Source organism: Narcine bancroftii, chromosome 3, assembly GCF_036971445.1.
Source record: "Narcine bancroftii isolate sNarBan1 chromosome 3, sNarBan1.hap1, whole genome shotgun sequence".
Taxonomy (NCBI): Eukaryota; Metazoa; Chordata; class Chondrichthyes; order Torpediniformes; family Narcinidae; genus Narcine; species Narcine bancroftii.
The window spans coordinates 249,032,293-249,060,202 of NC_091471.1; the positions used below are offsets into that span (position 1 = coordinate 249,032,293).

The following is a 27,910-nucleotide window of genomic DNA, read 5'->3' on the forward strand; positions in this document are numbered from 1 at the left end:
TGATTAAGCATGCTAAATTCTATCAAAGTTAATTTTTCTCCAACTTCCTACGTGGTGCAAATTAACTTTGTGTGTTCAACTTGAAGTTGTCTATCATCTTTTTTTCAAGAAGCAAACCTTTTGAAAAAAAATTTGATGTCTATTGTTATATTTCTTTTGAATGTATCAAGCAGTATAACATACTGGAGCATCGAAATTGTGTGTCGGAGATATTTAGCTGGTGGATTCTTTGGCTAGAAGCAAAAATGTTTTGATTGGGGCCATGGGACCCATTTTTCTAAGTTGATGGTCTTGCTGTAGCAATTTTCAGTGGAAACACCACATAATCTTGGGTGATTAAACATTGGGTCTGAACCAGGATTAATACTGACACATGTGTTTATATTCATGTTCAAAGGAGCATTCCACCAGGAAGTAATGTCCTGTCCCTGCTGCAGTCTTGATGGCAACACACTGAGGTTCCAAGCTTAGCAGCCTGCAAAGAGAAGGCCTTTCTTCCCACTATCCAGGTGAAGCCCTGGTGCATGTTAATTTGGCAAATAACACACACACACAGCAGAGAGACTTTTGCAGATAACTTTTTGTAGGAGGCAACAAAGTATTGACGGCAGCTTGCCTGGGAGAGCATGTGATCTTTGCAGGCAGAGGAGAAGAGTTTTGCTCTCAGAGAAGAAGGGTGTGAAACGGAGAGAGAAATCTATTCCAGAAAGACAAAGCTGGTAAATTTTGGAAGGTCAAAGGAGGAGATTGGCGGTTTGAAAGGTGACTTGAAAGAAAGGGGATCATCTGGAGAACCCTGAAGGGAGCAAGTTTTCTCTGCAAGACTAATTGAGAAGGAATCAGTTGCGGATGTCCTGGAAAAGGAATCTGAAAACCAGCAAGAACCCTCCTGAGTGGTAATCATTTGCCTGTTAAGCACCAAAGACTGGTGAACTTTGTTAATGCTAACTTCTGTGCACAGTACAAGAATCGCCTTCAACCAGTGAGATTGGACTGAAAAGAACTTTTCTAATCTTAAATAAACATTACACACACCTGTGCTTAGAGGGGGGGGGGGGGATTAAGTAGTTAGGTAGGTTAAGTAATAAGAGTTTAATTCTGTTTTCTTGTTCAATTATAATTAAAACTATTTTTGTTTAAGTAACCCTGTGTTGTGGTGCATATCTATTGCTGCTGGTTTGTGGGGTCCTCTGGGCTCCGTAACAATACTCTTAGGAAGGGCTGAATTATGATACACAGTGACCAGTTCCTTCTCCAACTTGGAAAGGTGCAATCCACCTTACCTGAACATTATGTGCCACTGGCCTGTGTGGTCAAAACCAGCTCTCTAGGAATAATGCACAAGCAGAACATCACCAGCACAATTTGCAAATTTTCTGAGACAATCATTCACAAAAGGTTTTTTTTTTTAAAAAATGCTCATCTTATGAAGGCTTGCTCACAGGGAACGTGTGCCAATTTGAGCAGGCAATAGGGTGCAACTCTTATATTGTCAATTCTTGTTCAGTGCAAGGCTGATCTAAATGTGCAGCCATGTTGAGACTGAGTTGGCTGTTTGATTGTGTCAACAAAATAGGGCTGGTTTTAAGTGCTCTGCTTTGACCCTTGAAAATGTGAATCACAATTTTGCACTTGCACAATTAATCAACTGGCTATAAATGTTCCACATGCTGTTCATTTTGCAAGAGGTTCTCAGCAAACCTCTACTGTTAAGTTTTTATCAGGATTTATTGTCATGAACAAGTCATGAAAATCGGTGTCTTGCAGCAGCATCGTAGAGCAAACATTAATATTAGAACCATCTTACAACATTACTATAACAATAGTGCATGAATTGGTTGGATTAGGGCTCTATATAGTAAACCGGTAGCTGGAGTATTGACGAATGGTTTGATTTTGGAACCTTTTAAATTGACTCGATCAACTCGTCAAGGTTGTCCTTTATCACCAACTTTGTTTGTGTTAGTGATTGAACCTTTAGTACAGCTGATGAGACAAAATACACAGATACAAGGTATGAAAGTTTTAGATGAGGAGTATAAAATTAATTTATTTGCTGATAATGTATTAGTCTATTTAACAAACCCAGCTCAGTCACTTTTGCACTTGAAGGATTGTTTAATATAATATGGATGTCTTTCTGGATATAAAGTTAATTGGGAAAAAAATAAAATATTACTGGTAAGTAAAGGAGATTATTCAGTTTATAAGAATATTGTTAATTTGAAGTGGACTGATCAAATTAAATATTTGGGTGTAATTTTGAATGTTAATTATCAATCTTTATATAAATTAAATTATGCTCCATTAATGAAAATTAAAACTGATTTAATCAAATGGAAAGATTTACCTATTAATTTAATGAGTAGGATAAATACAATTAAGATGGATATCTTTCCGCGTATACAATATTTGTTTCAATCTATTCCGTATTTACTTGATAAAAATTTTTTTTCAGATTTGAATAAAATGGTTACGGAGTTTTTATGGAGGGGTAAATTTTTGAGAGTAGCTTTGAATAAATTAACTTGGAAATATGAATTAGGGGGATTACGTTTACCACATTTTCAAAATTATTATGAAGCAGCCCAACTTAAATTTATTAGTTCATTGATGGATTTAGTACGGCCTCCTAGTTGGGCTAAAATTGAGATGGCAAGTATTTCTGAATTTGAAATACATCAATTTTTGTTTAGATGGAATATAAATTTGTTACAACAATATAATGTGCCTATACTAAAACATTTAATGAAGTTATGGATAAAGAAAAATAAAATGACAGGCTCTAGGGGTAAATTATTGGCTTTGATTCCGTTATATAATAATCAACTTATTTCTTTTTAAATACCTAATCAAAGTTTATTGCATTGGAGATTTAAAGGTGTGAAAAATTTGGGAGACTGTTTTAAAGAGAGGTAAGTTTTTATCTTTTAATCAGATGAGGTATTGATAAGAACTTTATTTCTTTATTATCAAATTCGATCTTTAGTAAAATGGATGTTTGATAGAGATGATTTTACCTAAAATGACTAAATTTGAGACTTTTCTTATGAAGGTATCAGAGAAGGGTTATATTTCATCTATGTATTAAATAATACAAGATGGTATGGATAAAAAGGAATGGGATAGATCTAAAATTAAATGGAAAGCGGATATTGGTTTTATTTTTTCTGAAGATGATTGGTTAGATATCTGTTATGATAGTGTGACGAGATTGATAAATGCACATTATGCAATGATAATTACAATTTTTTACATCAATTATATTTGACACCTGAAAAAAAATTTTAAATGGTTTTCATGAATCAGATTTGTGTTTTAGACGTGGTGATACGGTTGGAACTTTTTTTTCATGCTGTTTGGTTATGTATACATATACAATCTTTTTGGAAGAAAATTCAATCGTTTTTAGAATACGTATAGGATTAAAATAGTATTAGATCCAACAGTATTTTTATTGGGTAGTTTGCAACCTCTGAAAGGTTTGGGATTAGATAAGTTCCAGCTTGCTTTTGTATATTTAGCTTTATCCGTAGCGAAAAAAAGTATTGCTAGTACGTGAAAGATAAAAATATGATTGATATTAATAGATGGCATAATGAGATGAAATATTGTTTAATAATGAAAAAAATTACATATGTTTTGCATGATAATTAATTTTTTTATTAATGTGGCTGTTATACTCAGAATATTTACATTTCAATTTATATTGACTAGATTTTAATATGTATATTTAACTTTTTCTTTAATATTCTTTCTTTTTTCTTTTTTTATGGCTCTCCTTAGGAGAGTTGGCTGAAGGGGAGGGTTTTTTTCTTATATAAAAAAAAGTTCATGTTTATGTTTAATTGCTGCGTATGTCATATTATTTGTTTTTTGAACAAATAAATAGTTTAAAAAAAATAATAGTCCACGAAAAGTCAGGCAGTGTCTATGGTTCATTGATCATTCAGGAATCTGATGGCAGTGGGGAAGAAGCTGACCTTGTGCCATTGAATGCTTGTCTAGGCTCCAAAGGTTGCAGTGAAGAGGGTGTGGCCCAGATGATGGGGGTCTTTTAGGATAGAGGCTTTTTTAAAACACTGCCTCGTATATTTCTTTGATGGAGTGAAGTCTGGTGCCTGTGATGTCGCAGACTGAGTTAACAACCCCCTGGAGTTCATTCTTGTCCTGAAAGCATGTACCTCCATACCAGGCAGTGATGCAACCAGCCAGAATCCTTTCCACCGAATCTCCTCAGTCACCTTGCTGGTGAGGTATAGCCGGTGGTGAGCCTTCTTTGTTATTGCATCAATGTGGAGGCTTCAGGACAGATCCTCGGAGATGTTGACACCCTGGAATTTGAAGTTCTTGACCTTCTCTTTTTTTGAAGACTTTATTTAAAATTTTATAACATGAATGCAGTAGAGAATTACATTTAAAGAAAAATTAAAAAAAATTAAAATGGTATGATTACAATATTACATCAGAAAACTACACAAAATAACCCCCCCCCCCATTAATTGTAACACAATATTAGTAATCTAACTTAAAATTAGTCCAGCCCTCTCCCCCCCCTAAATAAAGAGTGAAGAGTTAATAAAATTAACAATATTATCTATGGAAAAAAAATACCCACTTACAAAAAAAAGAGATAAAACTTAACCTAAAAAAATTCTAACAACAAAAATTTTTTTTAATCAATACTAAAATATCACGCTTAAACATAATATTTAAATCAAACTTAAATGCATATAATTAGCAAACGGAGTCCACTTTAACTTATAAAAAGACATCCTATCCTGAATTGAAAAAGATATCCTTTCCATAGTCAAACAAAATTTCATCTCCAAATACCACTTATCTAAAGTTAGTATATTTTTATCTTTCCAAGTAAGTGCTATACATTTCTTAGCCACGACTAAAGCTAAATAGATAAAGGAAATCTGATAATCCTCTAAACCTAAATCAATTAATGATTGCATGTTCCCTAATAAAAATATATCGGGATCTAATACAAGATGGATATTATATAAACTGTTAAAAATAGATTGAATACCTTTCCAAAACTGTTGCAATCGATCACAAAGCCAAACAGTATGCAAAAAAGTATTGGCCGTCTGATCACAACGAAAACAAGAATCCAACTTACTAAGACCAAATTTTTTTAATTTCTCCTGCATTAAATATAGCTGATGAATAAAATTATAATTAATCATCGTTAATTAATTTCTGAATACTGACAAATTTCCATCCAAGCTTCTTCAGCTATCTTATGTCCTAAATCTTTTTCCCATTTCAACTTATCTTTATCCCAGTCTTTTTTACTAACAATTTCTTGTAAAATACAATACAAATCAGATATATATATCCCTTTTTTGGTATTGAAAGTACATATTCTTCAAAACTAGATTCAGGTAATAAAATCATATGTCGACCACATAACTGTTTTACAAAAGATCTTAATTGATAATATACAAATATAGAATTTGCACTAATACCATATTTCCTTTGTAATTCGTCAAAGGAACAAAAACAACCCTCAGAAAAACAATCAGATAAATTTTTTATTCCCTTCTTTTCCCACTGTTTCAAAGTGGCATTGGAGACCGTAAAAGGAACAAGTTGATTATTATATAATGGCAATCTTCCAGAATACATATAGTTCTTGATCTTCTCGATGAGGACTGGGTCGTGTTCCCCTGACTTCCTTCTGAGTCCACAATCATTTCCTTAGTTTTGTTGACATTGAGAGTCCAATGTCCTGCTTGGCATTAAATGATAACTTTGAGCTGCCCACGATGACTATGCCTTAATAAGATTTTATGGAGGAGTCAACTTCAATGGTGGGAAGTGAATTGACCAGGGGAACTTAAACGACACGTTATAAAGACTGAAGAACAACATCGAATCGTCGAATCAATAGCAGATCGAGTTCCGTCATGAGAAGAGTTTCCCACGTCTGAATCAGTGAACGGGCATGGAATTTAGACCCGGACCCGATTTCGATGGGAAGGCGTTGAGTGGCGGACCCGGCACGAATAAGTGACGGACCCGATGTCCGGCGGGATTGGTTTGGGTGTCGGACCCGGGTCTCGGTAAGTTGACGATGGAGCGGTTGGGTGGGGGTTACAGTCGGATACTCCGTTAGTGGTTTATCATCGTCCTGTCCTTTCCGCACTTGGGCCGGCATCATTTTATCGATTGTTCCATCCCACGGAGAAGAAAAAGAGCCACTAAGAGTCCCCGGCGCGCATGCGCCTCTCGCCCCTCCCCTACCGACCCCCCCACTGCTCCTTCCTCTACTGACCCCCTCCCCTACCAACCCCCCCCATTCCTCCCTACCGACCCCCCTCAATGCTCTCTCCCCTACCGACACCCTCCACTGCTCCCTACCAACACCCTCCACTGCTCCCTACCAACCCCCTCACCCACCGATCCCCTCTCACTGCTCCCTCCCCTACTGACCCCCTCCCCTACCAATCCCCACTCACTGTTCCCTCCCCTATCGACCCCTCCCCCCCACTGCTCCCTCCCCTACCTACTCGCCCTCACTATTCCCTCCCCTACCGACCCCCTCCCCTCCCCCGGAAACCACCTCCCCCACTCACCTACCCACGCCCTCACTGCTCTTCTGCCCCCCACTCAGAATTTAAAATGAAATGTAGTTTTCAAGAATCTGGTCTCAAGCAAACAATCTGATCTGGCCTCTGTACCTAACTGGAGAAACTTTGGTTTCAGTGTTTGACTTGTTAGTCTGGGATGGTTGATTTACTCATCCACTTGGTACGGTTTGAGGATTTTGTAGATTCAGCATTGTTCCAGCAGCTTGAAGTGCCCGTAGGGGCTCAGAAGAACACTGTTCACTATAGACTGTGTATTCTGTGCTAGGTATGAGATGTTGATCATCAAATATCTGTTTCCTCAGTCAGCCAAGTACTCTGATGGCAAATTGAAGGCCATGGTGAACTTCAACCCGATGTTTGTGCCATATTTACCCCTCCCACCCACCTTTCCAATGGCTGAAGAAATTCCTACACATTTGTTCTCAGCGGATGTCCTTTAATCCTAAATTTGTGCCCTTGACAGTGGTTTTCAAATTTTTTTTCTTTCCACTCACATACCACCTTAAGTAATCCCTTATTCATCACAGAGCACCTATGGCATAGGGATCACTTAAGATGGTATGTGAGTGGAAAGAAAAAATTTGAAAACCACTTCCACTATAGGAAACAGCCTTTCTACATCTACCCTGTTTGTGCTTTTCAACGTTTGAAATGTTTTAATGAGATCCCTCCCTCATTCTCCTAACTTCCAACAAATACAAGCCAAGAGCTGTCAAATGCTCCTCATTTGATAACCAACTCCCTGAATCATCCTAGTGAACCTCCTTGGAACCCTTCCCAACATCAGCACATCTTTCCTTAAATGAGCAGCCCAAAACGGCACACAATACTCCAAGTGAGGTCTCACTGGTGCCTTATAAAGCCTTCAGATCACATCTCTGTTCTGATATTTTATTCCTCTTGAAATGCACGCCCTCTTCACCACCGTCTCAACATGTAAGTTTACCTTCAGGCTGTCCTGCACAAGGACTCCCAGGTCCCTTTGTATCTGGGTATTTTTATTTTTCTCTCCATTTTAAAGATAGTTTGCCCATTTCCTTTTCCTACCATTTCCTGACATAGTATTTCATTTGCCACTTCTCTGTCCATTCTCCTAATTTAAGTCCTTCTTCACCCTCTGTGTTTCCTCTACACTACCTACTCCTTTACGTTTCTTCATATTGTCTGTAAACTTGACCACAAAGCCATTCATTCCAAAATCCATATCATTAATTACAACATTTTAAAAAAAGTGGCCCCAACACTGACCCCTGTGGAACACCTCTAGCAACTGGCAGCCAATATGATCCTTGTAATCCAATTCTTCCTCACAATTAGCCAATGCTCTACCCATGCTAGAATATTTCCTGCAATACCATGGGCTCTGATTTTCTTTAGCAGCCTCATGTGATGCACCTTGTCAAATGCCTTCTGAAAATGCAAATACACATCTACAATATCTCCCTTATCCAGCCTTGTCACTTCCTCAAAGAATTCCAATAAGTTTGTCAAACAAGATTTTTTCCTTAAGGAAACCATACTGGCTTTGGCCTATCTTGTCATGTGCCTCCAAGTACTCCATATCCTCATCCTTTACAATCAACTCCAACATTTTTCCAATCACTGACATCAGTCTATAATTTTCTTTCTGCTGCCTCATTCCCTTCTTGAAAAGTGGGGTGACATTTGTGATTTTCCCGGACTGGGCCTGAAAGATCATTAGGAATGCATCCACAATATACATCTTCCTCTTTCCCTCTATTCTTCTCCTCCCATTATTTATCCAATTCTCTTTCGATGGCTGTTTCCTCTGTCTTATTTGACAGAATATTTAAAATCCCTACCACTCAGTGCATTTAAAAAAAAAATCTGTCAGGTCAACTCTTGCCAATTGCCTAAACTCAGAGCTCTGGTTTTCAGCCCTTCACCGAATAAATTCTTTTTTTACACCTTAAACCTTCAAGATTTAAGAACCTCCATTAAATGTTCTCATCACCTTGACATGGAAGACCTCTGGTCTTTGCATGGAGCTATAGTCGCTCATCTCTGGAATCCATCAAGTAACTTTCCTCTTTCCCCTGACCTGTCCAAACTTTTCATGGCCTTTAACTTCCTGGCTTTTGTCAGCTGCAAAAATTTGTGCGCAGGTAAATTGATTATCACGCGTCTCCTTTTAACTTAAGCATGTGTCATTGTTTCATTTTCCCACCAAAACATGTCATCCTCACATTTATATTTTGAATTTTATCTGATGTGCCCATCTCCTTACTCTGCCTTTGACCTCTTGAAATCCATTATTATCTTCCTAAGTGCTAACTGCTCTTCAACATTTTTGTCATTTGAAAATGTTGTTGTCCTGTCCAACTCACGCTGCTACAGATTGAGAGATGGATGGTGAAGAGGAAGGTGGAGGGTAACCTGAATTATTCATCTTTATTTCTGCTACTTTTACAGATCCAATTGGAAGTGGTAACAGGCCGTCATCATGGCAAATCTGGTAAGTAGGTCTGATGACCAAAGTGGGCTTTGGTATTGGAGGATGGAGGGTTATTGTTGGAAGGACTGAACACTGTGGAACTTTTATTTGGAGCACATTGTCAGACCTCTTTGCATGCTATGTTGTACCATATGGAAAGAGGCACTTTGTGAACGTGTCTTACAATTTTCCTGTAACCTACAAATTTCTCCTTTTCAAGTGTGTATCCAATTTCATTTGGAAGCGACAGTGGTAAAACTGATAATCTGCTATTCTGTTGTTCGGAAATCCTAATGGTTTGGTGTCTGACTCACCAGGATCTTGATCTCTCTGCTCCCTTTAAACTCACGTGCTCCAAGTTCCCTTGCACCCTTTAAAATGACAAAGGGTCTTGGTTCCATCCCTCTCTTTAAACTCACTCAGACCCCTGTTCCAACACTCCCTCTAAACTCACTCAGACCACTGTCCCAACTCCCCCTCTAAACTCAGTCAGATCCCATCCCAAAACTCCCTCTAAAGTTACTCAGACCCCTGTCCCAACACTCCCTCTAAAGTCACTCAGACCCTCATCCCACACTTCCTCTACACTCAGCAGGCCCTGTAAATTTATGTGATAACATGAAGGATATAAATATTTTAAGGTAAGGAGAGGTTTGAATCTCATCCAGTTCCACTTGCCTGGATCGTGAAGTGAGCACATGAAATGAAGTGTTATAACTGAATCACCGGTGGAGATTGCAGAATTTTCCAGGCCACTGCTGATCACTGCTTTTCTTTGACAGGGTTCCAGCAGCCAGGCCGTGACTGAGTACACGGTCCGTGTGCCCAAGTAAGTATTGCCATGTTTGGGGATCCCTGACATGTCACATGAGCATAGCAGTCGGGTTTATGCTGAGCAATTCCAGCAATGAATCTCTGGCAAAGTTCCTATCAGGGTGGTTGTGTACATGTGTGTGTGGTTGGGGTGAGATTGAGTGGGCTGCAGCCAGTGACTGTTTGGCGAAACTGTTTCATTTGAGCAGGGTGGCTGAAGGGGTTGTGGAGCTGCAATGGATGTTGAGAGTGAGGAGCAGCAGGAAGGCAAGTTTGTGGGGAGAGGAGGGCAAAGAAAAGGTTTAAAGGTCATTTGATGGAAGGGTGATGTGCTGCTGTGTGAGAGATGGAGAGCAGATGGTGGAGATGGGATGGGAGTAAGGGGATTTAGCTGGGACAGTGGGTGAACATTACGGAGTGTTGGAGGATTAAAGGAGTGGTGGGCCTGGGGACAGTGAGTCTGATCACATTTTAAAATGATGAATATCCCTCCCTTTATAGGAATAACAACAAGAAGTACAACATCATGGCATTCAACGCTGCTGATAAAATAAACTTCTCCACGTGGACCCAGGTACAGCCCAAAGGTGGTGGGGGTGGGGGGGGGGTGAAATGCCAGTACACTTGCTGCAAGGGAAGAAAGTGAGCAGGGTTGAGGTGGGAGTTTGGCGGGGATTGGGGGAATGAATGAGCAGAGGTGGAGGACTGCACAAGTCGATGCCTGAAGGAGGAGAGAGGCAAGATTGAAGATCAGGGGTTGGCAGGATTGTGGTGAGAATTCTCATTCTGGGTGCTGAGAGGGTGTGTTGGAGAGCATGTGGAAACAGGGAGGGAAGGGAATATTTTGGGGAAGGGAGGTAGGGGAATGTCCCGAGAGTGTTTAGTTGTTGGAAAGGGACTAGGGAGAGGGATATGTGGGATTGGCTTGTTGGATTGGGAGTACCTGGATAGGTGGCCTATATTAGGATACATAAGAACATAAGAAATAGGAGCAAGATTAGGCCATCTGGCCCATTGAGCTGCTCCGCCATTCAATAAGATTATGGCTGATCTCATAATTGACTCAACTCCACCAACCTGCCTTCTCTCTATATCTCAACTCCTTTTTTATGTAAAAATCTATCTAAATGAACCTTAAATACATTTAATGAAGTCGTCTCAACTGCTTCCCTGGGTAGAGAATTCTACCGATTTACCTCTCTGGGAAAAAAAGTTTTTCCTCATCTCTTTCTTAAATCTAGTCCTATAAACCTTGAGGCTGTGTCCCCTAGTTCTGGTCTAACCTACCAGTGAAAACCATTTTTCTCTCTCTTATCTATCCCTTCCATCATTCCTCTCATTCTTCTGAATTCAAGTGAGTATAATCCCAAATGATTTAGTCTCTCCTCATAGGTCAACCCCCTCATCTCCGGGATCAACCTGGTGAAACTCCTCTGGACTGCCTCCAAGGCCAGTATATCCTCCCTCAAATATGGAGGCCAGATGTGCACAAAATTCTCCAGGTGCGGCCTCACCAGTACTTGTATAGTTGCAGCATGACCTCCCTACTCTTGAATTTAATTCCTCTAGCGATGAAGGCCAACATTCTATTTGCATTCTTAATAACCTGTTGTACCTCCAACCCAACTATTTGTGATTCATGCTCAGGCCCTCCTAACTCCTGCTCTACACCATGCTGCAATTTTTCCACCATTTAAATAATAATCTGCTCTTCTATTTTTCCTACTAAAGTGGATGACCTCGCATTTACTAACATTGTACTCCATCTACCAGACCTTTTCCCACTCACCTAACTATCTTTCTGCAGCCTCTCCACATCCTCTGTACAATTTGATTTTCCACTCAATTTAGTATCATCTGCAAACTTGGCTCTGTCCCCTCTTCCAAATCATCAATATAAATGGTGAACAGCTCTGGGCCCAGCACTGACCCCTGTGGCACCCCACTTACCACTGTCTGCCAATCAGAAAAGCACCCATTTATCTCAACGCTCTGCCATCTGTCAGTTAACCAATCCTCCATTCCTGCCAATATACTTCCCCCGACTCCATTCATCTGTCTCTTATTGATAAGTCTCTTGTGCAGCACCTTATCAAATGCCTTCAGGAAATCCAAATCTACAACATCAACCTATTCCCCTCTATCTACCGCACTCATTAAATCCTCAAAGAACTCCAGCAAGTTTGTCAAACAAGACTTGCCCTTTCTGAATCCATGCTGTGTCTGCCTGATGGAACCCCTTCACTCTAAATGTCTCGCTATTTCATCCTTAATGACAGCTTCAAGCATTTTCCTGACTACATATATTAAGCTAACTGGCCGATAGTTACCCAACTTCTGCCTACATCCCTTTTTAAAAAGTAGTGTAACATTTGCTATCTTCCAATGTGCCAGGACATGCCCAGATACGAGAGAATTTTGGTAAATGACGACTAATGCCTCAACTATAACTCCTACCATTTCTCTCAGTACCCTGGGATGCATCCCATCAGGACCAGGGGATTTGTCCGCCTTCAGTCCCATTAGTTTGCTCATCATGATCTCTTTTGTAACAATTATTTTATCAAGGCCCTCACCTCCCTTCTCATCCCTATCACCACTATTTCGCATGCTGGACGTGTCTCCCACTGTGAAGACTGACACAAAATATCTGTTCAATGCCTCGGCATTTCCTCATTACTCAATATCAATCTCCCTCTCTCATCTTCCAAAGGACCTATGTTGATTCTAGTCACCCTCTTTCTTTTATATTTATAAAATTTTTTGCTATCTTTTTATATTTTGTACTAATTTACCTTCATAACCCTTCTTCCCTTTCCTTATTTCCCATTTAGTTGCCTTTTAAAGTTTTCCCAATCCTTCAGTTTCCCACTGCTCTTGGCTACTTTGTACACCTGAGCTTTTAATTTTAAAATATAAAGGATGATTGGGTTGATGTGAAGAGGATGATTGGAGCATAGAAATCTACAGCACAGTACAGGCCCTTTAGCCCACAGTATTGTGCCGAAGTAATAACCTACTCTATCAACTGTCTAGAGTTTCCATACTTCATAACTAAGGCAGCAACACTATTACAGCGCCAGCGACCAGGTTTCGAATCTGACACTGCCTGTAAGGAGTTGTACATTCTCCCCGTGTCTGCATGGGTTTCCTCTGGGTGCTTCAGTTTCCTTCCACAGTTCGAAATGTATCAGTGCTTGTAGGTCACAGGCATAATTGGGTGGCATGGGCTCATAGGCTGAAAGGGCCTGTTACCGTGGTGTCTCAATTGAAGTAACCCTCCATTTTTCTCTGCTCCATGCACCTATCCAATAGTCTCTTCAAAGATTCAATTGTACCTGCCTCCACTATTGTTGCTGGCAGTGCGTTCCATGCACCCTGCCACTATGTATGTGAAGAACTATTGTAGAGGATAGTACCTAGTATCTGTCGACGTGTTGACATTGGTTAAATCACAGCACAAAATATAGGCAAGCTGTATATTGTGTCAATAAAGGACTCTTTTACATAGATCACACTCCTGGATAAGAATCTATGTGGGGGGCTGAGAATAAACAGGATAGACCTATATCCCTTAGCCAAAAACAAAGGAACACACTTAAATTTGTAGAAGGAATAGAGGGGAGGTAAGGAGAACTATTTTCATGCAAAGGGTGGAATAACTTGAATATGCATTTCAGTAGTAGGTGCAGTATTAGGATTAGATTGCTTGTCTTCTTATTGAAGAATGCATGATAGGCCAAATGGCTTTGTGTCAGCACTTTCTGTGACCATTACATTGGGCAAGAAAATTTTTCAAATGGTTTGCTTCCTGAAAAGAAAAATGATTATAGAGAGCTTCAAGCTGAACACAATTTCAGTTTTGCTGCATAATGTAGAAAATTAGAGAAATATTCAATGAACTTTTATTGAATTTAACATGTTTAGTCACATGGTGATGCTGACCCATTGCGTTAGTTCAACTGACCTAAAAATGTTTTGCCACTGATTTTCATTTATACTCAGCATCTGATGCCTCTTGTGTCAGTGTCCAACAATAGTCGGCCAACATTGATGAGATTTCAGTTGCCCTGATACTACTTTTCCATGGTCACAATGTCCTGGTGAAACCTTTCACCGTGTTCGTCACTGACTGCACCAAGATCAGCAGGGAGGACGTCCAAGTGGGAAAGCAAAAAATGAATTTTCAACGACATGTTGCACTTCATGGTTTTCTCTGCTTGAATCATCTGAGAAATATGACAGGAATTCACAAAAATAGGTTATATTCTTTTCAAAAAAGGGTAAATAGGACAATTTTAAGGTGCTTTTCATGATCAGCCCAAAATCCATAAAATACACCCCAAAGTGTTCAGAAAGTAAAATGTCCATGTGCAGAGTAATTAAGATGTAGTTTTGTTCTTTCTATGTTTGTCTGGTTGTCTTTTTGTTTAGAATTTAAATTTTATAATCACAATTTAGAGATATAGCATGGGAATAAGGGCTGTAAATACTTTCCTCTGCTGTTGGCGGCTAATATATTAAACTTCAATTTCCTTGTAGGCTAAAATGGAGCGTGATCTCAGTAACAAGAAGATCTATCAGGAAGAGGAGCAGCCAGTATTTGGCGCTGGCAGTGAGTTTGGGAAAAAACTGCGAGAGGAGTCGAGGAAGAAGAAGTTTGGGATTGTTACACGAGAGTTTAAGGCAGAAGATCAGCCATGGTTGCTGAAAGTTAATGGGAAGGCGGGGCGGAAGTAAGTAACGCTGCCAGAAATTTGGGCAGGCAAAGACTGAGAGGGTTCTGTCTAACACAACCACCTTTTCTTTTCTCAGGTTCAAAGGTCAGAGGAAAGGCGGAGTTACTGAAAATGCATCCTACTACATCTTCACGCAGTGTCCAGATGGAGCCTTTGAAGCCTTTCCTGTTCACGCCTGGTATAATTTTGTCCCAGTGGCGAAGCACAAGACTTTGACTGCAGAGGAGGCAGAGGAGGAGTGGGGAAGGTAAAGCCTTAAGCATGTCCATAAACTTGGGCTTACCTCTGCGTTCAAATAAGTAATCGCACTATGAGTCTCTTGGTCATTGATTGGCATTGACTAAACCTGAGTTCCATTCTGCTGAGGTTAAATGAACATAGAACCATAAAACATTACAGCAGAGGAAAAAAAAAACCCTTTCAGCCCTTCTAGGCTGTGCCAATCTATTATTCTGCCTTGTCCCACTGGCCTGCATCCAGTCCATGTCCCCATTATCCCCTCCTATCAATCTACCTCTCCAAACTTTTCATTCTTGACCCTACTCCATTCGAAGAGCCAGTGGATATTGATTATATACTTTAATTCTGCTTTCATAACACACAGGGTGGCATGGTTAGCAGAAGCTGTTACAACGCCAGCAACCAGGGTTCGATTCCGGTGCTGTCTGCAAAGAGTTTATACGTTCTCCCAGAGAAAAGAAAAGGTGGTTGTGTTAGACAGAGCCCTCTCAGTGTTTCCTCTGGGTGCTCCAGTTTCCTCCCACCCTTCAAATGTGTACCTGGGGTGGTAAATTAATTGGGTGTAATTAGGTGGCATGGACTCGTGGGTCAGAAGGGCCTGTTACCATGCTATATGTCTAAATTTAAATTTATAAATTTATCTGAGCTCCTCACAACTGAGACTAATTATGGTGTGGTAAACTTACTTTCCATTACAAATAAATTTTATAGCTTTTTTTAATTTCATAATAGGATCAAACATTCCTTTGGCAAGCCCCAGGTTAACCCACAATAACAGTAGTTGGATGTGTAAAAGTAATACTTATTTTAATCTTCATGTTGGGCCGTCCATTCCTACACATCACTGGGATCATTAATTCAGAATCTGGAGCAGACCCCTGGCAAAGCTTTAATCTGATTTTTTTTAAAATTTCTCCACATTCTCATCAGCTCCCTTTGATTTTTGTCATTCTTCTACACCTTAGAGGCAATTTGACATTCCTGCTTGTCTTTGTGATGTGGGAGGAAACTCGAGCACCTGGGAGGGGGGGGGGGGGGGGGATCCCTTTACAGGAAGATCCTGCAAATGTCCTACATGTAGCAAAAACACAAAGCTGGAGAAACACAGCTGGTCAAACAAGATACTTTATATAGCAACGGTAAAGATACATAAGCAACGTTTCAGGCTTGAGCCCTTCATCAAGGGATGAGCAAAATGGTAGAGAGAGGAGCACGATCCTCAAGGCAAGAGGTAATAGGTGGATAAGGGAGGGAGTGCCCTCTCCATTCACAGATTATGTGCTCGCTCACACATCTGTCCATGGCCTCTCGTACTATAACACATCCATAAATTGGAGAAACAACACTTGATTTTCTCTAACCAGACGTCAATAACATTGACGACATTAGTTTCTGCTAACCTACTTTTCACTCCTTTTCCCTTCTTTTCTCCAGCTCTCTACCTCCTTCCCTCTCCATTCACAGACTGTGAAATCTGCACTTGAGGGCATATTGAACCTGGGTCTCTGGCCCCTTGAGGCAATGGCTATGCCTGATAAAACACTACAGCACAGAAATCAGGCCATTCAGCCCTTCTAGTCCATGCTGAAACATCATTCCCACCAACCTGCACCCATTCCATAACTCTCCAGACCTCTTCCATCCATACATCTATCCAATTTATTCTTAAAACTTAAGAGTGAATCTGCATTTACTATGTCAGATAGAAGCTCATTTCACACTCCCACCACTCTCTGAGTGAAGAAGTTCCCCCTAAACCTTTCTCCTTTCACCGTAAAGCCATGACCTCTCATATTTATCTCTCCTAATCTAAGTGGAAAGAACCTCCTCACATTTACTCTGTCTAAACCCCTCATAATTTTGTAAACCTCTATCAAATCTCCCCTCATTCTACATCATGATCAGTAACAGAACCAAACTGGAAAGCCTTGCTAGTCTGGCTCTTTAGAAACAGTGTCTGCCTTTCATTTCCACATACGGATTTGAGTGGGAAATCTGATACAGACAGACAAACACCTGTAATTGCTCATTCCTTTCTCTTTCCTGTTGCTTGCCACCTGGGACTGCCCCAACATGGCTTCTTGTCACTCAGGCGCAACAAGGTGGTGAACCATTTCAGCATCATGTTGCAGAAGAGGCTGAAGGAGCAGGACCGAGATGATGGGGAAGAGGAGGAGGAGAAGGTAAAGAAAAGCAAAGAGAGAAAGAAGAAAGGAAATGACCTGCGAATCCATGAACTGGAAGATGACCTGGAAATGAGCTCAGATGAAAGTGATGGAGAGAGTGGCAATGAAAGTGAGTGTTGTCACACCGTCCTGTATGTCAAGGTTGATCCGCCTTAATGGGACACGGGATCTGCTGTGTGGCCCTGTAATTCAAGCGAGGCAGAGGTCCTGTGCCTTGGCTGAGAGGTGTACACCTGCTGCAGGGAGGGAACCTGTGTGTGCAGGTGCCCAGGAGTGGGGGAAAAGATGATATTATTCCATCATTCCCATGAGGAGTGGGTTACTGAGTGTACTGTAATCACACTGCCCGGGAACCAAAGAAGGGTTGGAGACTGGGATCAAATATCCAATATTTGGATATTCCTAGTTTCACCTCCACATGTTTCACCACAAATATCATATTTTGGATTCCAAATACTGGAGGATCTACTTGATACTGGACAATGAAGATTTTGCTTCCTGACCACTTTTGGGTGTATTTTATGGATTTTGGGCTGCTGATCACAAAATTTGCTTAAAATTTTCCTATCACATACATTTTTTTTAGATATAACCTATTTTTGTGATTTTCCCATCATATTTTAAGTCTACTTCAAACGTATAAAACCGTGAAGTGCAACATGTCATTTAAAATTCATTTTCTGCATTCACACTTGGACGTCTTCCCTGTAGATCTTGGTGCAGTCAGTGACAAATATGGTGAAAGGTTTCACCAGGACATAGCGACCGTGGAAAAGATGTATCAGGACAACTCTGTTGTTGGACACTGACACGAGAGGCACCAGATCTGGAATACAAATGTAAATCAGTGGCAAAACATTTTTAGATCAGTTGAATTTAACACAATGTATCAGCATCAACATGCTAAATTCAATTTTTAAAACTGTTTCTCCAACTTCCTACATGATGCAGCAAATCTGAAGTTATCTTTGTGTTCAGCTTGAAGTTGTCTATCTTAAAACCCAATTTTTTTTTCAAGAAGCAAACATTTTGGAAAAAAAAATGTTTGTCTAGTGTTATCAATGTTCAGACTAATCTCAGTCTGTTATGGATGCCACTGACTTCCATTGTCCATTCTGGCAGGATTAGTCATGACCTGGGAAACTTCATGGCTGTGTTCCAGTCATGAGCAGACCTGAGGCTTCTGGGACAGGAGAGCTCTGTGAACAGGCTGACTGCTTCACACCTGTAACTTGTCCTCACTAGGTGATACCAAAAAAGACACAAGGGCCAAGAAGAAAGGGAAAGCTGTGTCAAAGAAAAAGAAGAAAGGTTCGGATGACGAGGCGTTCGAGGACAGCGATGATGGTGATTTCGAGGGTCAGGAAGTGGATTATATCTCCGACGATGATTCCAGGTACGTGCTCTTTCTGGTTGTCAGCTGCTCCTGCTCAGAGGGGGATGGAAGTGGGTTTTCCCTGCAGGGGAGCTGCTGTTGGGAGTAAGGTTCAGCACAGGAGGTTGGTGTTTGGTGGTTGGATTCAAAGCTGCGCACTCATCATGAGACTACTTAATATGAGGGTTTGTTACGTGTGAAGAAAGCATTTTGACGAGCCCCGGGATGATGAGTCTGGACTTTCTCTCGCGGATAGAAAGCTTTGCAGTCAAGTTACAGCATCCGATGTCTACCACCCCCTTCATATAGTGCAGGCACAGCTTGTAACTAGGAAGTGATTTCTAGACACACAATATCACAGCTCCCCACTCTTTGTCTGCGCACAACTACCAACGACTCGTGGTTCACAGTGTAGAGTGGAGCTGGGGTTCGTCCCAGGGGAAGAATAAAATAGGCAGATGGTCCACACATGGTGGGCTTTAAAGTGCCAGTCCGTGAGATCATTAAAGGAGCCAGGGACCAGGTGTGTGCTAACCTGTTGGCAGGACTTGATTGGCAGGTGAGGTAACTTCTGACCAGGTTCCAGCCGGAGAGGTCACATGATCCACACTGCGTCTTCCACAAGTCTTCACCAGTATATTCCAAAGAGATGATGTCATGGGACCTTGGCTAGATTCAAGATGGACAGAGGGATCCCGTTGAGGATTAATGATGCAAGATCCTGATTGAAATTTGATGTATTCTGATAAAAACCCAAATACCCGGATGAGATGTTAGAAACATAAGAAATGGGATTAGGAGTAGGTCACACTTGAGCCATTCATTAAGATCATGGCTGATCTGATTGTAGACTCCACTCCACTTACCTGCCTGTTCCCTGTGATCTTAGATTCCCCAACAATGTAAATATCTTTCTCTATCTTAAATAGATTTAATGGCAGGCTCTATTATATCATTTAGCAGAGAATTCCAGGGATTTGCAAATCTTTAGGAGAAGCAGTTCCTCCTCATCTGTCTTAATTTCGTTTATTATCATCCGATTGCACAAAGTACAGTCGGACTAAACAGCGTTCTCCAGTCCTTCGTGCAAAAACATGCAGATACACAGCCAGGCATAACACACATAGAGGCAAACAATATATTTGCATATATAAAATTAAATCAATATTGCTTTGTACGAGTAAGAGTCTCAGAGGGTGAGTGGGAGCCGTTCCTTTGCTCGTTCAGCATTCTCACTGCCCGTGGGAAGAAGCTGTTCCTCAGCCTGGTGGTGCTGGCTCTGATCCTCCTGGATCTCTTCTATTCCCTGATGGGAGCAGCTGAAAGATGCTGTGTGCAGGGTGGAAGGGGTCCTCAGTTACTTTGTGCGCGCTCTTCAGTCAATGATCTGGATAGATCACGTCGATTGGGGGGGGGGGGGGGGGAACTCCAGTGATGCTCCCTCTACTCCTCATGATCCTGTGGATTGACCCCTGATCCAATGGTCCTACTGCAACTGTACCAAACTGATGCAGCTAGTCGGGGCACTCACAATGGAGCTCATGTCGAAAATTGATAGGATGGTAGCCGGTAGCCTTACTCTCCTCAGTCTTCGACGGAAGTGCAGTTGCCGTTGCGCCTTCCTGACCTATGAGGAGATGTGTGTCCAGGATAGGTCACGTGTTAAAGTGAACTCTCTGCAATACTGAGTTGTTGATGTGTAGTGGAGGGTGGTCGTTCCTGGTCCCCCTGAAGCCCATAGTTAACTCCTATGTCTTGTCCACATTGAGACTCAGGTTGTCATTCTCGCACCATTTCACGAGATTTTCCATCTCTTCTCTGTAGAGCGACTCATCGTTGTTGCTGATGAGGCCGACGACTGTTATGTCATCTGCAAACTTGATGACACTGTTTGAGCTGGATCTGGCGATGCAGTCGTGGGTCAGTAGCATGAACAGGAGTGACCTAAGGCCACAGCCCTGAGGAGCACCAGTGATGGTGATGGTGCTCGATGTTCTGCTACCAACCCAGACAGACAGTGGTCTTTCTGTTAGGAAGTCCGAATCCAGTTAAAGAGAGGGTTGCTGAGTCCCTACGAGGACAGCATCTCCATCAGCCTCTGAAAACATCAAGCTAAAGTTGATAAACAGTGGCCTGGTTTATGATGTATCATTCTCCAGGTAGTCAGAACAGAAGGGAGGGATGAGGCTATTGGTATCATTGATGGAACTGTTCTGTCTGTAGGCAAATTGAAATGGATCCAGCATTTCTGGGAGGTGTGCTTTGATGCATTCCATCACCCAACGCTCAATGCATTTCATAATGGTGGAGGTCAGTGCCACATTGTGGCCTGTTACTGACGCCCTCTTTAGTACTGGAATGATAGAGGCTGTCTTGAAACCTGCAGAGATGATGTACTGCTGCATTGTCATGTTGAAGATGCCTGTAAGGGCCTCTGTCAATTGGTAGTCCTTTATATGTTGTCTGGTCCCACCGCCTTGTCTGGGTTCACCTTTGATAAGGCTCTCCTCACCTCTGCCGTCACTATGCTACTTCCCTGAATTTTCAGGCCATGTTCCCCAGTTCTAGTCTCACCTACCAGAGGATACAATCTTGCTGCTTCCTTATTACCCATTCCTTTCATAATGTTATGTGTTTCAGTAATAGCCCCCCCCCCCATCGTTCTAAACTCTGCTGAGTATAGTCCCAAGCCAGCCACGCAATCTGTCCTCGTAAGATAACCCCCTCATTCCTGGAATCAGTGATGAATAGATCTTAATGTTTCACAATAACTTTCTGATTTTTAGTGATAATAATGAAGTGGAGACAGAAAAGGTGAAGCCTGAAAAAGAAGATGGGCCAAAAGGTAAATGCATACTGATGCTGTTGACTGTTCGTGACCCAGGCCCAAGCAGGTGATGTTTGTGGTGGGAGAGCTGCTTCCATTAGCTTTCACGTGCTGGGTGTGACTAGGTTTGTGTCATCCTGGCAAACAAAGGAGGGACATTTGTTCTCCATTTCTCTCCACAGATGCTGCCCAGCCCACTGAATCCCACCAGCTTCGCAGTCTCAAGAAAGGGTCCTGATCCAACCAGAAACATTGTTCATTTCTCTCAATGGTTGCTACCTGGCTCCCTGAGTCCTTCTAGCTTCTCATAGTTTGCTTAGAGGCATTTGCTGTTTTTACTAGACCAGCCCATAATACGGGGAAGAATTTCAAAGCACAAAAGCTTTTATTCCTTGGATAAAATGTCTGCCTTTGTGGAAGGCATGATCCCACAGGCATACATACATTGGATATTGACCAAGGTAATAAAAGAATCTATTTCTTTGGATGGGCTGTGCTTTGAGATTATTGAAATTCTGTGTGTACTCAGCAGGATAACCCCTGTTGGGTGCAGGCCCGGAAGATCTGTCACAGGGAAGACCGAGAAACTGGCAACACTCTCTGCATCCGCCAACCCTGTGGTGGCTTGAGTTTTTGAGATTTTTTTTTTTTTTACAGGCATTGACGAAGATTCTGAGAGCAGTGAGGAGAGTGAAGAGGAGAAGCCAACAGAAGAGAAAGAGGATGATGAGGAGGAGAAAAAATCCACAGGACCCGAGAGAAAAGAAAAGAAGAAAAAAGGTGAGGATTGAGATCTGTTTGTGCCGTGTTTCACTGGGTCCCTTGATCTAATTGTGCTGTGGAGCAGCCTTATCATTTGCTTCTTCTAGTTGTCTCCCCCTTTTCTGTCATGCTCCCCACTGGGTTGCTAGAAGCCCATGATCTAGGCCCATGAACCAGCTAGTCCCTCATTTTCCTACATGCAATAACCTTGGTCCCATCTCCTGTCACTTCCCAAAATCTTCCAAGCCCCCTCTCCCTGCATGTGGCGCCTCAGGCAGTTCTGGGGAGCACTATTCCTTTCCACTGTGCTTCCCTCTACACTTCTATCCCAGGGTCATGAATGTAGACATTTGTATCCTGCCCAAGACTTTCAGCTCCAAAGCTCTCTCTACAGATGGAGAGATGGAGGTTTCTGCCCTGGGATTGTAACTCAGTGTCTGGTCACTTTGGGTCTTAGTGATTTTGGACACTGGAGTTGACTGAAGGAATCCATTGATGGGGGACTAATGTGGAACTCATTCATGTGAATTTGGGCACATTATTAATGTAAACTGGCAAACTATCATCTCTGACAATTGTCTGCTTGTTAGTGATTTCAGACTCTTGTCAGGAGAAGCGTCCTTGGAGAAGAGTTAGTTTTTTGTTTACTGAGACCACAACACACTGCCCACTCCCTCGAAGCAGAAAGGTGGCAAGGTCAGCCTAGCAATTAGTGCAAGACGGTTACAGCACCAGCGATGGGAGCAGGGTTTTGAATCTGGTGTTGTCTGTAAGGATTTTATACATTTTCCCTGTGTCTGCATGGGTTTTCCTTGGGTGCTCTGTTTCCTCCCACCCTTCAAAACGTATCGGGATTGTGTAATTTGGCGGCATGGACTAGAAGGACCTGTTACTGTGCTGTCTGCCTAAATTTAAATGTAGAACTCACCCCCTGACTCTCAGTGTTGACCGAAACCTACCCTATGACAAGTCAAACACATCATTGGTGCTTTTTGCAGACAGCAGCGAGGAGTCTGAATCATCAGACGAAAGTGACATCGAGTCCGAGGCTGCCTCTGCTCTCTTCATGCTGGTGAGTGTCTCCTCGTAGAATCCAGAGCCACTCCCCGTGGAATCTGATGGATGATTGACCTTCCTTCTGTTTCTGCTTCTGTTTGAAGAAAAAGAAAACTCCTCCCAAGAAAGACTGGAGAGGTTCAAACAACAGCTCACGTGGGAATAGTCGCCCTGGAACACCCACACCGCAAATCAACACCTCAAATACTCTCAGAGCAGCAGCCAGCAAACTGGAACAAGGTGAGGTGGGAGATCATGGAAACAGATCTGGTGAAAGAGTACATGGTCTGGAGGGTGGCACAGGGCAGGCAAGAGACGCGATCTTATTTAAAACAACAACTCATCTAACCCTATAAACAAGTGTATGTATTTCACAAATAAAACTTAGAGTAAACCAATTTATTTATCAATACGAAAAGGTAAATTTACATCTCACCTGTAATTACACTGTCTTCATGGTTTTTACACTCCTGAGCGGTTGTGCGCTGGCCAGTCACTCCACCCCCTCCTCACCCGATGGATAGCACAACGATGATCGTTGCGGGCTCAGTTGGCCAAAACCGCTCGGTCTGCCCCCTTTTTCCTCACCGCCCCCTTGGATCTTTTCTCCGCCCCCACTTTGGGGATGACTGCTGTAGGTGCTGTGTGACCTGCTGAGTTTCTCCCACACCTGAGTCATGTGGTACAGCAATCACAGCATCTGCAGACTTTCCTGTTTAATTGCAATGTCGAATTTTGTAATTGAAGTGCAGGACACCAGATGAGATGTGTTAAAAGTTGTCACTGTTGTGGATGTCACCAAATTACTGTTGAGCATAAATTAGGAGTATTGGCCTCTAAGGCAAAGTTGAGATCATCCTACTGGAAATCGAGAGAATGATGAGAGGGCACCTAGAATATTGTATACAGTTCGAGCGACCCTGTTTAAGGGACAATAAACTTTCAGTGGAGGAAGTAAAGATTGATTATGAGTTTTCTCTATGAGGAGAGATATTAAGCAGACTGTACTTATTCACATCTAATAAGATGCAATGTCATTGAAAAATACAAATTACTCATTTTGCATGACAGGCTGTTGCCTCCCCACTCGGGTGATCACACACTCCATAAGAGTATGGCCCATTCTGAGCCAAGGAAAGATTTTTTTTCCATCCAGAGGGTAGAGAATCTTCTACCCAAGGGATATCTAGAGGTTCACTGACTGAGCATTATCAAGGGAGAAATTGATAAGGTTTGTCGATATTAAAGGCATCGAGGGGGGGATGCAGTTAATGCAGAAATATGCTGAGGTAAAAGATCAGCCATAATCTTAAATGTTGAACAATTTGTGACTACGTTCAACTTCTATTTGTTATTTCCTGATGTACCAACCCCTGGTATTCAGAATTCAAGCAAATGGCAAAAAAAAAGATAAATAAATAGATAGAATTGATACAAATAAAATAATAGGTAAAACATAGGCAAGTTTAAAATTGTAAATTTCTCGGAAATAACACATAAACATTTGGTAAAGATAGGAGCAAATATTCAGCCAGTGGAGAGCCTTGGCCGTGCTTTGCTCATAGCAGCTGTTTAAATAAAGTTGTGTGAAACAGCAATGGCGTTGCCCAGGATGAAGAACTGGTCGATGCTGCTCGCCATGGGGGACTCTCTGAAAGAGTCTCCTCATCACTGCTTAGTAAGCGTCTCCCCAGTCAGAGGCTTCATCTGTAAACTTGGGGGAGGGGAGTTTAATTATCTATAATGTTATTTTCGTCTTTTGGCTGGCTCCGTGGAGGGGGAGGAACCCGCAGATGCAGTGACGGTTAAATGACTGAAAATAAAGTAAAATGCTTTAAAGTTTATATATTCATGTAAGTGAAGTTTGTTTAGTGTAAGTACAGTATAGTATTTTTGTCTTTTAAACCGTTTATTCTTAATGCAGCTGTATTAGTTAGGCATTGTAAGTGTAAGTCTCAAGCAACCAGAAAATTCACTTATCTGGCATCTACCAATCCCCATAGGTGCCTGATATCAGGGGTTTTACTGTATATCGGCACTGGGTATAGTGATCTGCAGAAGGAATGCAGAGGTTCAAACTAAAGGAATATGAAGGATACTGGGTACAGTATGGGTGGGGATTAATTCTCCAGGTGCAGGGAGGTGGTTGAAACAAGGAAGTCTGCAGATGCTGTGATTGTAGTTAGAGAAACTCAGCAGGTCCCGCAGCATCTATAGGAGGCCTTCGTCAAAATATGAGCCAAGAGCAGACAGGTGCCTCAACAAAAAGGCAGGGGGAGGTGGGAAGAAAGGAGGAGCACAGGCCAACAGCCAAAAGGCCATAGGTGGATATAGATAGGAGGACAGGAGAGAGAGGGATGGGGGTCTAGGCTCCAGATGGGGAGGGTCCAAGTTCCAGATGAGGGGTCATGAAGATGGTTTTAAATCTGGGCATAGGATTGATTTATCTTCTGTTTTCCACCCCCCCCCCCCCACCACCTCAATCCCAGGGAAACGGCAGACCGGATCTGCAGAAACTCCTGTGGCCAAACGGTTGAAATTGGATGGAGGAGCACAGTCAGCGTCTGGTAAATCCACACCTCAACCGCAGTCCGGAAAATCCACGCCGAGCAGCAAGTAAGTGCGAGGACCCGTGGAGCGGGTCTGGGTGGGGGGGGTTCAGCCACAGGAACGAGGGGCTGCAGGGATAGGCGAGATGATAGGAGGAAACATAAAGGTGATTCTGAAATACCTGGAAGGGAGGTGGTTGGGAAGGTGAATTATTGATGAGCTGGATTTGTGGAGAGTGATGTGCTTTGGCCTGCAGTGACCTGGGCAGGATTGATCATTAAGAGGCTAATTGGCCTCCATTTCTGGGGTGGCACTGTCGTACTGGGAGAACAGTTCTCTCATACCTCCTCCTGCCCAGGATCAATCCTCCAGTGCTGCCTGTGCAGAGTTTGAACATTCTGCCTGTGACTTGGGTACCTCTCCCCCTGACATCCCAAATCCCAAAGACATGTGGATGGGTTAATTTACTGCTTTAACTTGCCCCAATGTGTAGAAAATGGGGAGAGTTTATGGGAATGTGGCAAGACTGAAACGTTTGGTTGATGTCATTAGACTTGCTGGGCCAAAGGATGTGTTTTCGTGCTCAGTGACTCTGTAGTCATAAATTGAAACATATAGCCTGGTTACTGGCTCACGATCCCGTGCCACCCAAATATCCCAATTAACCTCCAGCCCAGTACATTTTGAAGGGTGGGAGGAAACCAGAGCACCCGGAGGAAGCCCATGCAGTCATGGGGGAGAACGTACAGACTCCTTACGGACAGCACCCTTGGTCACTGGCATGGTAGCAGCGTTATGCTAACCATAATCTACTCTCCCTCCAGTGATATCCAGCTGACGGAAGAGGCTGTACGTCGATATCTCACCCGGAAGCCAATGACCACCAAGGACCTACTGAAGAAGTTCCAGACAAAGAAAACCGGGTTAAGCAGTGAACAAACTGTAAATGTGCTGGCGCAGATCCTGAAAAAGCTAAACCCCGAGCGGAAGATGATCAACGACAAGATGCACTTCTTCCTGAAGGAGGTCAACTAAGGCCTTGGCCAGTGTGTGTATGTAGATCTCTGACCCCTAGCATATAAGGGATGATCCCAACAGTCTGTCACCTTGCATAGTTGTGGTTCATGTGTTTTTCTTTCACCCTCCTAGCCTAGCTCATTGGGTGAGGGTTGGAGGACTGGACCTGGAATGAGTTTGAGATGCATCTAACCCGGCTGGGGGGAGGATTGGGGTGCATTTCTCAGTCATGGTTTGGGGGGTGGGGGGGTGGCACTGGTGTGAGAATTGGAAAAGTGGCCCAGAGGAGTAAGAAGCAGTGGTCTCCATGCTGGAGAGAAAACGACCTCAAGTTAGTGGAGCTCGGACTCCCTCATCCCAAACGGGCAATAAACTTTGGTCAGAATGCCCTGGAATCGCAAGAAAGGCTCTGTTCCTGAAAAGGACCATTCCTCCTAAAGCAGTGGTCCTCAACCTTTTTCTTTCCCCCCACTCACAATCCACCTTAAATAATCCCTATGGCATCCTATGCCTCGGTGCTGTGCTGTGGTAAGGGGGTTACTTAAGGTGGTATGTGAGGGGGAGGAAAAGGTTGAGAACCACTGTCCAAAAGGTTGGGGACCAAAATGCTTAGTTTGAAAAGTATATGTAGCATGGCCGGCAACTCCAAATTGTAGAAATGACCACAGGAAACCCCCTTCTCCCAGCCCCATTCTCCACCATCTTTCCTCTTCCCCATTACCAACACTGGCCAATCATTCTGCTGGTCCACAGGAGCTCTGTCAAAGGGAGTTGCTGGAACAAAGAAACCAGGACTGAGATCAGTGCATGTGTCAAGTGGCACCTACTGCTCAAACCGAGGCCTGGGCAAGGGGGCAGGAGTGACCCTGGGTTATGCTTGTGTTTGGTATTGTGGGCTGCTTTCTAAAGCCAGCACTGGGAGGGGTGAAGGTTGCACGAGATTCGAGTACCCTAGTGCTGCCTTGTTTGTTGTTGACACTGGAATGGTTTGGTTGTAATGTCAGTTTGTTTCTCAGGCAGGACCATTCCTCAAATAAAAGAGCCGATGGTTTTCATCCCATTTGCTTCATGACTACAGTCACTGGGTCAGGTATGGCTGCCCTACTGGTGGGCAATGGGTGCAGGTGGACACAGACTCCGCAGGAAATGAAGATCAAAAAATCTGCAGATGTTGGAAATTAGAAACAAAAGCAGAAAATGTTGGATTACTTAGGATTCATTTTCCCAGAATATTCCATTTTCTGCTTCTTTCCCCCTCATCCCCCACATATTAAGTTCAGTGTCC

General features: G+C 42.5%; 2 protein-coding genes across 6 annotated transcripts in view; one reads left to right on the plus strand and one right to left on the minus strand.

Annotated features, from left to right (window-relative positions):
* Positions 1–5,785: 5,785 nt before the first annotated feature.
* gtf2f1 (general transcription factor IIF, polypeptide 1) lies at positions 5,786–27,685 on the plus strand. 4 transcript variants are annotated; one of them, XM_069927490.1, is made up of 15 exons: positions 5,786–6,077; positions 9,039–9,081; positions 9,843–9,889; positions 10,375–10,447; positions 11,253–11,375; positions 14,416–14,609; positions 14,689–14,859; positions 16,945–17,147; positions 18,284–18,434; positions 21,200–21,258; positions 21,898–22,020; positions 23,001–23,074; positions 23,163–23,298; positions 25,548–25,674; positions 26,433–27,685. In XM_069927490.1, exons 2-15 carry the CDS (start codon positions 9,070–9,072, stop codon positions 26,641–26,643), a joined length of 1,704 nt encoding a protein of 567 aa, XP_069783591.1. In that variant the 5' UTR covers positions 5,786–6,077; positions 9,039–9,069; the 3' UTR covers positions 26,644–27,685. The 4 variants fall into 4 exon arrangements, with proteins under 4 accessions (XP_069783591.1, XP_069783594.1, XP_069783593.1 ...); XM_069927492.1 differs by lacking the exon at positions 5,786–6,077 and adding an exon at positions 6,107–6,765; XM_069927491.1 differs by lacking the exon at positions 5,786–6,077 and adding an exon at positions 6,776–6,870.
* Positions 13,339–27,910, minus strand: part of alkbh7 (alkB homolog 7) — a 44,630-nt gene continuing 30,058 nt past the window's right edge. Inside the window, exons 5-6 of one of the 2 annotated variants that reach the window (XR_011354307.1) lie at positions 18,949–19,082; positions 13,339–14,102 (exon numbers count right to left, since the gene is read on the minus strand). The gene's annotated coding sequence lies outside the window, so the exon portion shown is untranslated. The remainder of the gene's footprint in view (positions 14,103–18,948; positions 19,083–27,910) is intronic. The other variant, XM_069927502.1, reaches the window with a different exon arrangement.

Excerpts from the sequence above, each read along its gene's own strand:
- gtf2f1 (XM_069927490.1), top strand. Across the intron at positions 14,860-16,944 it reads GCAGAGGAGGAGTGGGGAAG|GCGCAACAAGGTGGTGAACC; the intron begins GTAAAGCCTTAA and ends CTTGTCACTCAG. Across the intron at positions 21,259-21,897 it reads AAAAGAAGATGGGCCAAAAG|GCATTGACGAAGATTCTGAG; the intron begins GTAAATGCATAC and ends TTTTTTTTACAG.